Source organism: Boleophthalmus pectinirostris, unplaced genomic scaffold (genome assembly GCF_026225935.1).
Source record: "Boleophthalmus pectinirostris isolate CB_2022bp ecotype Guang Dong unplaced genomic scaffold, ASM2622593v1 HiC_scaffold_21, whole genome shotgun sequence".
Classification (NCBI taxonomy): domain Eukaryota; kingdom Metazoa; phylum Chordata; class Actinopteri; order Gobiiformes; family Gobiidae; genus Boleophthalmus; species Boleophthalmus pectinirostris.
In genome coordinates this window covers 25,975,755-25,992,415 of record NW_026571175.1, presented here as the reverse complement: position 1 = coordinate 25,992,415, position 16,661 = coordinate 25,975,755, and the positions used below count along the sequence as shown (strand labels likewise).

General features: G+C 38.9%; 1 protein-coding gene across 1 annotated transcript in view; it reads left to right on the top strand.

Annotated features, from left to right (window-relative positions):
* LOC110168873 (ras/Rap GTPase-activating protein SynGAP-like) overlaps window positions 1–16,661 on the top strand; it is a 57,779-nt gene that overhangs the window by 5,449 nt on the left and 35,669 nt on the right. Inside the window, 5 exon segments of the mRNA XM_020934362.2 lie at window positions 9,298–9,386; window positions 10,240–10,272; window positions 10,274–10,362; window positions 15,989–16,142; window positions 16,537–16,635. Of these exon segments, the coding sequence (XP_020790021.1) occupies window positions 9,298–9,386; window positions 10,240–10,272; window positions 10,274–10,362; window positions 15,989–16,142; window positions 16,537–16,635 (464 nt within the window).

Genomic DNA, 16,661 nt, shown 5'->3' with positions numbered 1-16,661 from the left:
TGTAATGAATATAACCAAAGTAATGAATGACTTGGGTCAAAATGTACTTGAGTAAAAGTAAAATTACCTATTTCTAAAACTACTTAAAAAAAAAAAAGACAAATTACTCATAAAAACTACTTAATTACAGGAACATGAGTAAATGTAATTCCACCCTTGGCCACTATAAGAAATGCCTAATTTATTTACAATGCTTATTTACACACTCGAGATAGTCCAGTATTATCCCAGTTCACTGTATCTGTTGGCCGATATACCAGGTCAATATTTGGACTTTTTTACTTTTTTATCAGCTTTGAGTCTTAAACCTCCAGCGCAGTCACATATTTTGTTTTGGTCGATCAAAAATACACACAAAGCTTTATTTGTACGCTTTAATACAGAGAGATAACTGCACAAATGTGACCACTCTGCTCTCTTAAAGGCTTGTGGTAAAGAAAGGGCTGTGGGTGAGTTTGTAGTAAATTTAAGTGACATAATTTGGGGAAAATAATCCAAATCGACCCAAAAACATCGCCAAAGCTCTGTTGCTCTGGATTCTAAACAAGCAGTATCAGCACTAGCCATGAAAAAGCATTGGTCTATCTCTATTTTACAGTTTTATTGCAAAAACTGAGCCATGTCTCTTTTATTTACAGTCTTTATTTACACACCGGTTGGTTGCGAGGCTCTAAAGTCTTTAAATAGCAGTAGTAGGTTTGTGTCCCTGTGTTGTCATGTGTTGGTTAATGCACACACTCGCTCTAAACTGTTGTCAGATCTCCCGGGGTGATGCTGCTGGCCTGTCACTGTCACACGGTCTGACGCGGGCTGAGCTCTTCCCATTTCAGTCCACTTCCTGATTGTTTGGACAGCTCCAGCTTAATGAGAGGCCTGCACACTGCACACACTTCTGACCCTGGTTCCCATTGACTTACATTGGAATATTGTCACCACTCTCTCTGGAACTGCTGCAGTGAGCCTCATCAATTTGGTCTTAAAATGTTTTTGTTAACCCGTACTACATGATTCTGGGGTTTTTATTTCATGATTGTATCATTTGACTGGAGCTGAACGCTGTGGGTGATGTCACACTCGCTTAGTCCACTTCTTCATACAGTCTATGGTTTGTAGCGGTTGTGATGTGAATTTAATGATGCATGAAAAAGTACAGGGAGATCTTGCTTTTAGATATATGATGCCTTAATCCGTGTATCATTCGTTTGTCAAAATAAAACCAAAAATAAGAAAATGTCATTATTTATCTCCAAAACCAAAATGAAACGATTAGTTTTTTTCAGTTTTTCCCGTTGTCGTGACTTAAACTGCGATGCTGGACTTTTGTGCTGCATACGGACTGAACCAGGACTAAAACAGAACTAAAACAGGACTAAACCAGAACTGAACCAGGACTGAACCAGGACTGTGTGTCGGGTTGGGCCCGGAGGTGCACCAATGTATATTTTCAGGTAATCAGGACTGAGACCTGGACTGAGACCGGAACAAGACCAGAACTGAGACCATTGACACTGGCGAGTGTTGGGAAGTAACTGAATACATGAACCCAAATTACATATTCTCAATGGTAATTTTGAGTCACTGTATTCCAGTACAGTTTTTTACAATTCTGCCCCTCTCCCAAGCTCAAAATATACAGTATCCACATCTTCACTTGTTATGGTCCTGGCAGTTCTCAAATTGCCCCCTTTGCACATTGTTTAGCCATATCAATATTTTTTACTTCATACAAATGATTTCTCTTTTCAGTGTGGCTTGCAGTCCTAGATTCTGCACATAAGGCAGAGTTAGGTAACCTAGCCGGTTTCACATCGTAGAAACCGTCTGGCCTCACAGCATTAGGATTTGTTCACTCGATGGTAGACAGGTACTTTTTAAATTTAACCAGTCGCTGCTATTTGGTCAAGACGTATGTAATGCGCCAAATCCCGCAGAAAGAAGGGCAATAACGTCTTTCCCCTTGTTAAAATTCACCAAACATTCTCTTTGTTCCGGCTTTAAATCCTCGATCTTGGGAATCGTTGCCAGCACAGGCTTCGTTTACATCCATCTTGACCGCTTTGTTTACTGTCGTGCTGTACCACAAAAGGGACACAGACAGGTGCTTGAGTTTGATGTCATGGTTTCACAGCTCTTTTCTGATTGCCCGGTGGTGGTCTACAACTTCCCGGGTTCTTGCAAACCGTCTAGTGTATTCCGATTCCTGACCTAGTTGCTGGAGAGAAATGAAATTGAACGGAGGCACTAAGTGGAGTTGTGTTTTGTTTCATTCACACATGCTTGAGAAATCCTTTATTCCTTTATTATCACTCAACTCAAAAGCTCAAAAGCTCATAATGTTCTGTTCTACCCTGTAATGTTATGTAGTGGTAGTTTACAGGCTATGTTTTAGTTTAGTTCAGTAGAGATGGGCAATTCCAGGTCTGAAATAATCCAAATGATTCTAAAATACAGTGGAGCACTTTGTGTATTTTCAGACTGTTTTGAGAGAAGAACTCCTAAATATGCACGATTTGTGTATTAAACATGTGCGAATGCAAAACAATACTCCAGTTTTTGATCGAGAAAAACATGAAACGAACTGAAATTCCTTTTAAAGCATAATAGACCTATTATTAGAACATTTAATTCCAGTTTCCTAGCTAACCTTTGGACAACTGGGAGCAAATGATCAGGTTCATTTGACTGAATACAATTAGATATTATAGATTCACTGCGTCATTATTGCAAAAGCACGATGGCTTTTCAATACAGATGCACAATCCCCACTGTCACTGGAGCTCTAGAAATAGCATCATCAGGCAGTGGGTAAAAATACTGCTGGTAAAAATAGCATCTTCCCATCCAAAATAAGCAGTTAGCCGCTGACATGACCGGTGTTTACAAGAGGAATATGGCAATTACAGAGGCTCATATGACAGTGTCTGTGAGTCACCCTACGCCCCGGAGTTCAGACCAGTCCATAACAAGATCTACAGCTGATGGAAACAAAACCAAACCAAAAAACATTACAGAGGAGAGAGAGAGAAAGCTCAATCTCCCCTAAACAGCCTCTCTGCAGTGCGCTGTAATCGAGGTAAATGACTGTCACCCTGCCCAAAAGCATGCAATGCCATTATTACTTATGGAGAATGTGGAAAGTGCTTTTCAATAGATAAATGCACCTTCCCAAAGCAAAGAATATTATAATAAATAGTTTAGGATCATTGTTATTGCGTTCACAGATGAGGCATCACTTAAGAGGACATCACACTTTATTCTAAGTGTCCAACTCAGTGAGACTGTGCGGGGATGTTAGCAGTTTCATAAAACGTGTGAAGACTTCCAATCTTTCAATGGTTTTCAAAATTTCTGTGGTCAACAAACAGCACTATAGCACTGTTTAAAAGCTAGATTGTATATACTGGATATATTGAGGGTTCTTTGCAGTATCTTTGCTATTCGTAGTAGTGCACTTTTCCTGACTGAGATGTAAAAATAGTTGCTGAGGGCCCTTTAAAAATGTGCCATACAGGATATCACTTCCTAGTCTTTTGCTTAAGCTGTCACACATGATTTGTCTAAGGCTTACTACTTACTGCTAGTTTTAGTATGAGTATGGATGTATATTCTCCTTATTTGGACTTAGACTTAGACCGAGACAAACTTTATTGATCCACAAGGGAAATTATTTGGACACAGTAGCTCATACATCACAGTATATTATAATAACAATGAGAAAATGGTAATAATACATTCTAAATAAGTAGGAAAAATAGCAAGAGACTGGTGTCAAATAAGGCATAATTATATAAATGTATATGTACAAGTAAAAATAAAACATGAATAAGTAAGGAAAACAAAAAGTGCAAAGATGATAGGATGACAGGACAGTCTTATCTGTTACATAAGGGTGAGTTGTTGGACAGTTGTATGGAGTATGGTATGAATGTAGTCCTGTATCTGTGTGTTTTGGATGGCATGGGCCAGCAGTTGAAGGAGCTCTATGTAGCCTGCGCTCTTACAGATCTAAAAAAGGTACAAATTTTCCAACTAAACCTGGACACACTTTTTCAGCATATGGAAAGGCCATGCTTCAAAGCTCAGAACCTCAAGCATTCACTCATGATGGCTGTACGTGCTGAGGTTTAGGTAGTACTAGTGACCATTCAGATCAGAGAGAGGCATTTTAGGGTTAAACTCCCATTCATTTTAGAGTTGATTTGATTTTTGATTTTTTTTAAGCACTTCATGGACTGGCCTCAGCATACATTTCAGATCTCATTGTTCCCTCCACTCCTTTGTGCGTTCTGAGGGCCAGCTCCAACTTATCGTCCCAAAAACGAGACTCAAAAACCCGGGGTGACCAGGCCTTTTCTTTTATTGATTTTATTAGCTATTTTTCTATTTGCTAAATTTAGTATTTTTTGATTGACTTGCTTATGTATTTATTTTATGCTTTATTTTATTGACTGTGTTCATTTATATTGTGCCTACTCTGTGCAGCACTTTGGAGACTGTGTTGTTAAAATGTAGTCAGGCTGGTGCAACCTAGTGCCTCCGCTCAATTAATTTTTCTCCAGCGACTAGGTCAGGAATCGGAATACACTTGACGGTTTGCAAGACCACGCACCGGCCAATCAGTGAAGAGCTGAACCAACCCAAGTTGCGATAGCAGACTGCATACGCTATCCTCCTTTGGACTTCCTTAGTCAAATACAAACTTCAAATTTTTTATTGCACCTTTAATTGCACAAGTTCATCTCGCAGAAACGACAATGATTGTGGACAGACAGTTCACTCGCTGCTTTATTTGCTGTTGTGCCGGCAATTACTTGGACACCACTGAGCGTTATTGCACATTACATACTTCACGACCAAATAGCAGCGATTGGTTAAATAAAAAAAGTTCCTACCTACTGTTGAGCAAACGAATCCTTATGCTGCGAGGTCAGACAGTTTCCACAAAGTGAAACCGTCTGATGAATCAAGCTAAGTAAAATGTGCTATACAAATAAAGTCAGACTGGATTAAACCAACAGGATTTCAACAGTGAAACTGGAAATTCAAATGTGAGAGTCTTTCTGCTTTCTGAAAAGCAAAACTGAAAATTTAGTAAAAGGGACATATTTGATTTAAACTGGTAAACAGTCGGCCTTTTTGAAAATTTTCCTTTATATTTGTTTGTCAGGAATTATTTTGCATTTACAGCTGTTACTTAATAGATGATGAAAAGCCTTTAGCAAAAGCACACACTGGTAGATTGCATATAAACACGACGAGAGCCCATGTAAAGCACTTAAGGTCACACAAGAACGTCATCAAGCACCTCCTTAAGTCAGTGCTGACACTCCTCCTTCCAACATTATGCTAATCTCTCGGGGCTCAACATCGCGTATTTATCTGAGAAAACGTCATACATGTTTGAAATCATTACAATTGATTTCCTTACAAATGTCCGTCCATGTGAGTATTAATAGAGAGATGTATGCTCAAGGTTGACTATGTTTCTCCAACACCCACTCCGCGTCTTCTCTGTATCGCAGTTAGCTAGAGGCTGCAGCCACCCACACACTCTGCTCCTGACAGCAATTTACATTCAGAATAGCCCTGCGTGAACATATCCGTGGATTAATGTCCCGTTTTACTTTGAAAGCTACGTATTTTAGGAGATCAAAACACTGGGGTTAAAATCCAAAATATGTTAAACGCACCACTCATTTTCCTGGTAAAGTGATTGTGAGTTGTTGCGTTTTGCTTCTAACTAAATCTTTTCAGTCTCGTTCAGGAAGATTCTCCTCTGTGTAACAAATAGGTTTTATCCAGTTCACTCGCGCATGTTTTGTGATAACATTTGTTCTTTACTCCATATTGTGATGATATCTATTATATTTCAAGTACAAGCGCTCAGAGTTGTTTCCATGGAGACCAAACAATTAGCTGGATTCAGATTAGGACCTGGAAAGCCGCCTATTTACAGGCTTTGGGAGCGCGGAAATCATAGGATGACAGAGTGCCTTGATTCTTGGTTCTAAAAAAGAAAAGAGAAGCGCACTGTCTTGTGGGTAAAGACTAAAAATGCCCCTAAGAATCAATCACAGACCCAAATAGTCCCAAGGAAATGTGAGCATGTTGTACCGCTGTGAGAACCAAATGACAAGGACAGACACAATGTGATTTTATTGTTTCACAAGACGGACCTATGAATGTTTACATCAGTGCCAAACATAGACAGTGGGGAGTGTGACGTCACCCACAACACTTGGCTCCAGTCAAATGAAGCTCATGAGGCTGGCAATTACAGGAACGAATTTGGAGCACTTAGGAATAGGAATTTATTTATTTTAATGCTGTCAATTGATTAAAATATTTGATTGCGATTATTTTCATAAATGTCATAGTTACCTCGCGCTTAATTCCAAATTAAGACCTATTCGCACGGGATTAGTATTACCTCTGGACCTTTGGTGATTTGTAATAATGTAAAAAGTAATGTCTGTAATTTGTAAAGTAAAAACTACAAATGACGTAAATTCTGGACTATAAGCTGCAATTTTTTTCTCACTCTTTGAACTCTGTGGCTAATATATGGACGGATTCTTAGTTTGGCACATTGTCCATTCATATATACGGTCTATGGTTTGGCAACACAGCGGATACGTGCAGCCCGAGTATAGAAAACGGCGCTGTCTGTGCAGGTTACACATGGATCTAGGATTAACAAGAAGTTGCTGCATTACTTTATCGTCGTGTGATAAAATAAGTGAGGGGGATACGTCTAAACTGTATGCGTAAATGACGAGAAGAAACGTCTCAAACTTCAGTAGCCAGACATCTACTCATACCTGATTGACAGAACTAACCTAGCCACCGAGAGAGTCTGAAATCTGCTGAAATCCTCCAAGACACTGACATGATACAGACAGGACAGCGGCTCTTTCTGCAGAAGACATGCACAGAGCGTGGGGAGAGTGAGATTTTGGCGACGGCAGTGTGACGAACTGACTCAATGCAAAAAGACGACAAAAGCTTTCAGAGGCGATAAAAGCAGATGACCTGAACTTGAAAACATTCTTGAAGACGTGGACACCTATATCTTACATTCACGTGCGACCTATATATGTACAATCTTAAAATTTTGTTAAAATTTAGCTGATGCAGTTTATATTCAGGTGCCATCAATAGTCCGGAAAATACGGTACTAGATTTCCTCGAACACAGACATCCGGTAATACCAGAATGGTGCCGATCTGCATCTCAGTGTTTGTTGTTGTAATTGCACCTTTTCTACCTCTTTTTTTCATTTCCGCATTCTTTTCTCTTTCGATCTCAGTCAGTGTCAGTAAAATAGAGTAATTTATGGTCTTTGCTTATCCCGTGCGAATGTGCTGCAGCTAACACAGAGGTGGGGCGGTAATTTGCAAATTACCAGACGTCCCCAGGTTGTACTTTTCCTGTGTGAATAAGGCTTTAATCATACATTTTTGTCCCTTGAATAGTCATTTTAATACTCTTACCAATGTAGAAAAGTGGATAGGCTTTCTTTGTGCGAATGTTTTTTTTTTTTTTAATTGCATCTTTATTTCCGACTGTGTTTGTCTGCCCCATCGCTGCTGTACTAAGGGAGATGACGTCATTACATGGTGCTGTTTGTTTACATGTGGCGCGGCAGAGCTAAAGCTTTTAGTGGAGAAAATAAGTCCAGCAGCAGAAATATCTTTTAAATAGTGAGGCAGATATGAGTCCTGCTGTGATGCACTCTCCTCCGTGAGTTTATGGATATAACAATAGCTCGGAGCAGTGAGAACAGCTGGGGACAGGGCTGCAAAACGTGTCTCTGTCACAGTCCTTATCGAAGGTAAGCGTGGATTCCCCATATGTTTTGGAGCAGACTTTATTTCTTGTTTTATTTGTATGAATAACATCCGCGCACCTGACCGGGCTTCTCATTTTCGTACATATTGTTTTGCTTTCTGTTGACAGCCAGATCCTGTATTTTCTGTAATGTTACTAGCAGTGGCCAGAGCTCATGAAAAAACTAGTTTGCGATAAAATGTATAATGTATTTATTTAACAAACCAAAACACCAGGATCATGTAGAGCGGGTTAATACAAACATTTTAAGACCAAAATGATGAGGCTCACTGCAGCTCTTACAGAGAGAGGAGTGACAGTTTCTCAATGTAAGGTCAAATGGAGCCAGTGGCAAGGTCTTTTTTCACAACAGCTGCAAAGTGACTGTTTGTATTAGCAGGAGTCATTGTGGCGTAGTACTATCCTAATAGAAGTCTGAGTAGTTGTTGCGTCACTAATATATTTGAATATGCTAGTACATTGTGTATTGTTATGGAAATTGTTTTGCAGTACTTTGATTACTGAGTGTATGATCCACCTGTGCTCTTGGTTTACCTTTGGGAAACAGATACTTTTAGATTTGTGACTCTTTGAAATGAAAACTTGTCATAAATGATCTTTGTTGTCACATTGTAGGTCAGAACTAGAAATGTGATTGTGAGCGACTGATATCGACTTATTGTTCTGTAGATGAGAGCTGGAACTATGTGTTTGGGGGTCAATATTTATCGTGTGGCTTGATTTAGCTAAATTTAAATTGTAAAACATTTATTAATAACTTTTATATAAACTCCTATATGTTATTTATTTATTTATTTTTAACAATATTGTATATCTAGATTAGTTTTTGTGGTTTAAATCCTCCCTTGAATTATTTTGTATTGTGTTGACATAAATTAGTTTCAATATCATCATTTATCGTCTATATTTACTTTACAAAATTTGTTATTGTGACAGGAATAGTTGTAGATGGTCTCTTGCATACACCCCATAGAGGTAATCTGTGTATGGAGCTGTGTAACACTCCCCTTGTTCACTAGATGCATTGCTTTGCATTGATCTGATCTTCGGCTCTAGACAGTCTTATAAAAAGCCCTTCCCTAAAGACGCCCGGCTATACTTTTATTGATATGTTCAGGTTTAAAGTTTGCACAAATTCAGGTTGAACCTAGATGACTCACATCCTGTTCTATATAGAGGCTCAACATGGCCGCCACATCACTCACTTTGAGCCTTGGAGAGAAAAGTTTACATGGTATTCAAGTGTCTTCAGGATGTCAGTGTTGACTCTGTGTTGTCTCCTGAGGCTGTAGCTGTCTGTCCTTGTGGTAAGCTTCACTAATCTCCTCCGCAGTCTCTTTATGTTACTGGAAAAATGTATTGGTATTTCATCTGTGTTAACTTTTTCATTTATTCCCAATGTTAATTCACGTCTCTTGTCCATCTATTAATTTTCTCCTTCTCTAGACCAATCTCGCAGGGCAAGTTTTGCCTCTGTAAGACAGTCAAGCATGGAGACACCTCCCAACACCAACCCACAGCCCTTCAGGCAGCCGGTGAGTACACTGACTTTTAGTCCCATAAATAATTTGAGTTTTTTTGTAATTTTTTGCCATATTTTTTGGACTGTAAGTCGCACCAGCCAAAAAATGCATAGTGAAGAAGAAAAAAACATATATAAGTCATACCAGACTATAAGTTGCACTTTTTGGGGGAAATTTTTTTATAAAATCAGAGACCAGGAACTGACATTTCATCTTGAAAGGCAAGTTATAGTAATAACTATAGAACAGAGAACAACAGGCTGTTAACATCACATATGAACAGTTCTTCCGATAACTATAGCATAAACAAAAGAACAAGTTTACCAAACTCTCAATCTCACTCCAAATCACTAAATCCATTGAATTCTTCATCCTCGTTGTCACTTCTGAGCAACTCCAGAGATAAATGGATCACCGCTTCCTCTTCTGCGTACCTGTTGTCAGACTCAGCATCAGTTCCAGCTAGAATTATTCTGGCCTTTCTGAATCCTGACAGGATGGTTTTGGTTGTCTTTATGTTTGTTTAAATTTTCAGTGGTACATAAGTAATGGTGCAATCGACTGACATGATATAGACAGGACAGAGGCTCTTTCTGCAGGAGACATGCGCAGTAGAGTGAGGTGACAGTGGTACAGGAGTAATAGGAGCAGCAGATACTGACACACAAGCCTAGAGCGCCCTCTCGAGGGTGTCTGTGTGAAATTTTTAATATATAAATCACACCAGAATATAAGTTGCAGGACCATCCAAACCATGAAAAAAAGTGCGACTTATAGTAAATAATAAATATATATATATTTTTTATCTCATGTTTCTCGTCTACTGTCTTTACATCTGCCTTTCTCATTATTTTTATACCCACAGAGCTTCCTAAATCGGAGGCTGAAGGGCTCCATCAAAGAGGGCCAAGAGTCAGCCTAAGTTGGATCGCACCAGCAGCTTCAAGCAAATGATTCTACCACGATTTCGGAGCGCTGACCAAGAAAGGTATGAATCTGACCCTGCACTACACATTTAACTGATGAACTTACAGTATATGTCATAATGGTTTCAGTCTTGATCCTCAGGCTGGTTGAGAGGTGAAGGTTGCCCTGTGCTGGCCGTCTTCTCCTATAACATGCTTTATAATATTAAGCAGGGATGTAACAATAACCGAAATATCGTGATATCGTATTGTCAAAATCTCAGAGTAATATCGTGGGCTGTCACAATATATCGAATTACAAGTTCCTTTGCTTAAATGCATGGTTTTATAGTCGCATCAGCTTATAAACATAGGGAACTACATATCCCATGATTCATTTCAATTCAGACAACATAAAGAAATATGTTTTTTACTTGAATTCTTGGGATTATGACAGAAATAATTCACATCAAAATCTTGTCAAGGTATGTCCATCTACAATTATATTAGCCTATTAAATATTTATTGCAATAAATATCGTACTTAGTGCACCTTTAAATAAATGATTTAGCTCTGACTCATTGTGTATACTGGTGGTTCTGGCGTGCAGTTTCCACCATTTTGTGTGGTACATTCCTGGCAGCGCTCGTGGCTTCTTCGTGACGGCTTCTCCCTGGTTTAGGCCCCGACGTTGGGTCACACCCTGGCGGAATTCATCTTGCGTTGTGATCAAAATTTTATGCAGTCCTCACACACTCCCGTCACGCTACTCATATGGGAAATGTAAGGACGGAGAAGTGTGTGTGTTTGCTGACAGAACAGTTTCCCAACGCCACCAGAGACAAACCAGAGACGTTTTTGGGGCAAGTGCAATACATGTCCAATACAGCAGAGGAGGAAGCCACAGTTTATCTCATTCCTTATGCTCTAATGGAGGAAAGCAGAGGCCTGTTTTGAAAGCACAACACTGCATGTCACCTGAGAGAGATTTGGAGCTTAAAGGGCCCATATGATGCTATTTTCTGATCAATGTTTTAGTGTTTGCTCAACAAAAATATACCAGAAGTGGTCTTTTGTTTCATTCACACACAGTTTAAAGGACCTCATTTCCTAGTTAGCCAGAGTGTTGGAGACGTGTGGAGACACTTGTTTAAATACTCCATCCAGTATTTGTATTTCCAGAGGTCGCTGGTGTTAGGCTAGTGCATGTCAATGGCCATAGTTATCCTGCCACTAAAAACGCCTGACTCACTCCACAAAACACCCCGAAGAAAATCTATTATTACACCAGACTGTCGATGTAAATGTCTGTGTTGATAGGACATTGTTTTCCAAAGACTGGGTTGCGGCCCTAAGGTGGGTTACAAAAGATGTTTTTTGGGGTCGCCTTGTCACGTTCTGCATGTAGGTCTGCTCACAAAAATGAAGCCAAAGTACAGAAACAGACTGAATGCTGCGCCTGATCTGTGTGTTGCACTCTCTTCCTGCACCCTGGACTAGAACATGCTACAAAAACTCAGACAGGCCCACCCATCTCATTAGAAATGTTGAAATGTTATGTATAATTTCTAATCTTTTTGTAATTATTTTATTGACTATTTTTTCCAATATTGCTGGTTCATTGAATGTTGAAAAAAAAAAAGAAATGGGCTACATTTAATGTCCAAATTGGCGATCCTTTTATTGCTGCTTCAATTACTGTTTTTCATTGTTTAAAACGTGAGTAATATTAATTGTTCAGAGAGACACGATCACCCAGTCAACAATAAAATGTCCTCATTAATGATCAATAATGGTCAAATCCACCTTTATTTTGTGATTTACGAATAATATCCATTGACTTGGGTCGCGAAGGTTAGTGACTTTTAAAATATGGTTCCCCAGAAAAAAGTTTGGGAAACACTGCGATAGAAAAAGTTTAGAAGTAAAACCAACCTTGCATTTGAAGGATTTATGTCTGAGCAGCAGCAAGGAATTGTACTTCCTGATAGAAAGCTTGGCAGCCGTGGACTGATATCACCTAGCACCTATCTTACCTGCAAAGTAAAATTCGGCTGCTGCTGAGAAAATAGCCCCTCAACATGTGACGATTCATGCGATGAAAGGTTAGTTTTATTTTATTTTTTATTTTTTTTTACATCAACAGTCTGGTGTAATAATAGATTTGTTTCGGGTGTTTTGTGGAGTGGGTAAGACTGTTTTTAGTGGCAGGATAACTATGACCATTGACATGCACTAGCCTAGCACCAGTGACCTCTGCAAATACAAGGACTGGATGGAATATTTAAAAAAGTGTCTCCACACATCTCCAACACTCTGCCTAACTAGGAAATTAGGTCCTATGTCCAAAATTCCAGTCCCTTTACCACACAAACCCTGCGTATTTAAGCTGAGTTCTGACATCACAAGGTGTAACGGAGCTTTTTGAGCTTTTGAGATGTAGACAGACTATTAATAAATGATTACTCAAATGTGTGAATGAAACAAAACACAACTCCGGGTGTGTATTTGATGAGGTAACAGCATGGCTTAAAGATCACAAGGGTCAATTTTGCATAATATTGGACAAGTGAAAATATTTTATGATTTGAAAAGAGTTTTATGTAGTTCAGTATGTAATAGTATGCAGCTGTATAGTATGTAGCCAATTTGTATTAAATATTATTGGCATAGAATGTTGTGATGCCATCTGAAATGCAGCAGTTTAGTTTGATCCATCCTTAGTGACAGTGAATATCTAGTAGATTTGTTTACATGCATCTCGAATTTCGGACTTCCGGTCATCACGCAATGCATACTAGGAAGGATCCTTTGCTTCACATACAAAATGCTCGCTGCAAACATGGGATGATTTCTTAGGCAGCCAAAAGTTACCTGTTTGGTCCTTCCTGTGTATCAATACTGCCCATCGCCTTTGCCTTTCACTGTTTTTATATTCCATTGGGAAGGGAAACAGTTTGAATGGAGGTTTGCAGTCACACAGATCTGATTCCCTTTTGCAGTTATGGAGTTCGCAAACTTCCGAAGCCCATTTCTTGAGCCGTTTTCTGCTGTTAGGACATCCAATAACCACACAATTATGATGTCCAAATCACGTAACTAAAATATGACAATATCAGAACCAGAAACAAAAGTGACATGATTGAAAAGACTTGAAAAGATTGGCTTTGACGATAGGCGTATCCCGCTGTGAAATCAAACACAGAATCACTTTTTCAGGGAGGATCCTTCCCAGTATGCATTGCGCAATGACTGGAAGTCCGAAACTTCGGGATGCATGTACTGTAGTAAATTGCGCATGGCTTACTGTTTCACCAAATATTTTAAATACAGTGATACTAACTCTCAAACAGCACAAACCTTCAGTACTATTTCCTACTTTGGACATTTTATTTTTGATATGGGTCAGTTCACTGTTCACTCTTCCAAAATGTGCCTGGTAATACTTGGTCTCAGGCGAAGTGCAGCCACAGCTCATTTTAAATGTAAAAGCGCGTTACCTTTCCCCCTCAGAGCGCGCTGGGGTTAACGCTGCCTCATTCAGCGGTGCCCATCCTGCCCACTCACTTAATTCAGAGCTCAGTGCTGTTAAGTTGACTTTTCTGTAAATCCCAGATCCAACTTCACACTTGTGATTTCCAACCCAGCTGCTCTCCCTCGGCTGCCAAACACTTCTAGTTTCTGCTGCTGTGATTCTGGTGCCACTGTCAGCTCTTTACATGATGAGCCGGCGCTGACCACTGAACAGAAAATCTGCCTTTAAATGAGTGCTCAGTGAATCCTGAATAATTATTAGATGTCTTCAAAGGTAGAGCTGTCTCCTGAGCTGTCTCCATGTTCTTTCTGATGATCAAAGCGGCTGCTAACCACAGTGCACCGTGTTATACTCACCTTTTTGCTTTATGATAAAACATTTGCTTTTTCAGTTCACCTTTTCTGTTAATAAAATATTTACTAAAGCAACAAATACGGGTTACCAATGAGATTGCGAATGTGAAATTGTTTACTTACACATCCAAATCCATTTTATTTATATAGCACATTTACAAACAATGCAATTTCCAAAGTGCTGCACAGTGAACAAAAGGCTGCTAAAAATTTGATCACACCAGTCCTAAAACAATAAAACCAGAATAAAAGCAAATAAAAGCAAAAAAATCATAAAATAGCAATAAAAAATAATAAATAAAAGACAAAGGACCACGCATAAAGACAGAATAAAAGTTTGTGTGATACATATCAAGACAATATCAGTATAATTTCAGTATAGCACTGTGTTGTATGCATGGCTTGACTAATGTCTTCTACACTTTCATTCTCACCCCAACATACCAAAAGTAGAACTCGATCTGTTTCTAGACAAGGTTAGTTATTAGCATACATCGATTCAGCCCCACTGGTGTTCACACTTTTTTTTTTAGCAACAGTGAATCATTTAGTTGGCCTTATATAAACCAATACAACCCATAACTTTATATCTTAGTATTGGTAATGAGTGTGGAAGGCATAAAACATTACTGATCTCACATAAAGTCTAGGAAAACCGGAGCCAATGCCTTGACGTGACATTTGCAGTGTTCCCAAAACAAAAATATTTCTCCACTTGTCCACTTGACAAAAGTATTCTAAAAAGGCCAATCATATTTGCAGATCATATTTACTCATGTTTAATACAGATGGGGAGCAGCTAAAATGAATATTGTTCAAAGCAACGATTAAGCCTCATTTTCTTTCATTAATCATAAAATATCAACTTTTTTCCATCTCAGTGTGTATCTAAGCTCTGGATGGTGAAGTTTTGCGAAGCAGTCACAAAATCAATTAAGAGCATAAAGCTGCTCTGTGCCCCAAGGGGCAGGTTGGCCATTCATCCTCTCAGCTTCTGAAATGTTAACATGTTCCAATGATAAACTTAATTTGATGTGTCTGCTTTCCCACAATGCTTTGCTGCCATCTGTTTTGGTGGCTGTGTGTTTTCATTTGGCCTCATGACCTCACCAAACCTCAGAGACAGCTTTAGTTTTTCTCCTGGCTTCACGCTCCCACCTCCATCTCCTTTTATTTCTCAGAGCAAGACTTGGCCTCCTCCAAAGGTCAGCGTGCAAAAACAACTGTTCCTTCAAGCTGCTGTAAAACCAATAGTGCCTGAAACATGTTTAACTCAGTACAATACGTTCTACACGACTTTTGTCAAGTAACTAAAGTCGTTGAGATTTGTTCGTGATTTTAAACACCATCTGGTTTCTCATATTCTGTAGTTAAATATTACTCCAGCCACAAGGGGTCAGTAAAATAAAATATGACTATGTAAAGTTATTGCTATTTGGTACAACTGCCACAATGACTGTAGTTGTTACCCCCGAAGTAAAATCTACATAACTCAATTGTAGCTCTAACACTGAAAAAAAAAAAAAAAAGAGCTATCTTTTCTTTTTGGTTTTGATGAGCGCTCGTATGACATCACATAGAAAAAGTAAAAAATTATTTAATGTATTGTCAAAAAAAAAAAAAAAAGACACTGTGGTATAAAATATAAAAGAAAAAAGAAAATGTGTAAAAATTGAGTTTGAAATCTCAGTACTGTCAGTGTCAGTAGCACTTACAGGAGCTGTCCCTACAGTACTTGTACTTCTAAATGAGGCGTATATATTAAACTGGTTAATTAGCTGCTTTGGCTGTGTGTTTGAACCTGCCTGTGCTCTTCTCCAGGACGCGCCTGATGCAGAGCTTCAAAGAGTCACACTCCCATGAGTCCCTGCTCTCCCCCAGCACCGCGGCAGAGGCCCTGGACCTGGTTCTGGATGAAGATGCCGTCATCAAACCGGTTCATTCAAGCATCTTAGGGCAAGAGTACTGCTTTGAGGTACTACATACTCATTTTAGTCAATGTATTTTATGGTGTTTTTTTTTTTTTTTTTTTTTTGGTTATGTTTTGGGTTTGTTGTTAAAACTGTAAGCAAGATAAAAAAAAGTCCATGACATATCTAGAATTTCAGTGGATTGCTTTGTACTTGAACTACAAAGAGTTTAATAGATGTAGTGAGTTTCATATTTATTGGCTCAAACAATAGAACATTAACCCTGATCTTGAGAGAAATGTGCTAATCTGAGCACTTTTAACCTGGACCTGTATCATTTTCACAATTTTAAAGTCAAATATTTACCTAGATTAAATGTTAATAGAAAGCCTTTTGTTGTTGTTGTTGTTGCTCTGTGGGGAGTGTTTCAATCACATACATTTATTTCTCTGTGTTTAGGTGACAACTAATTCAGGGACGAAATGCTTTGCCTGCCGCTCGGCTTCAGAACGAGACAAATGGATTGAGAATTTGCAGCGAGCTGTCAAACCCAACAAGGTAACCCGCTGATTGAAAAACTCTCT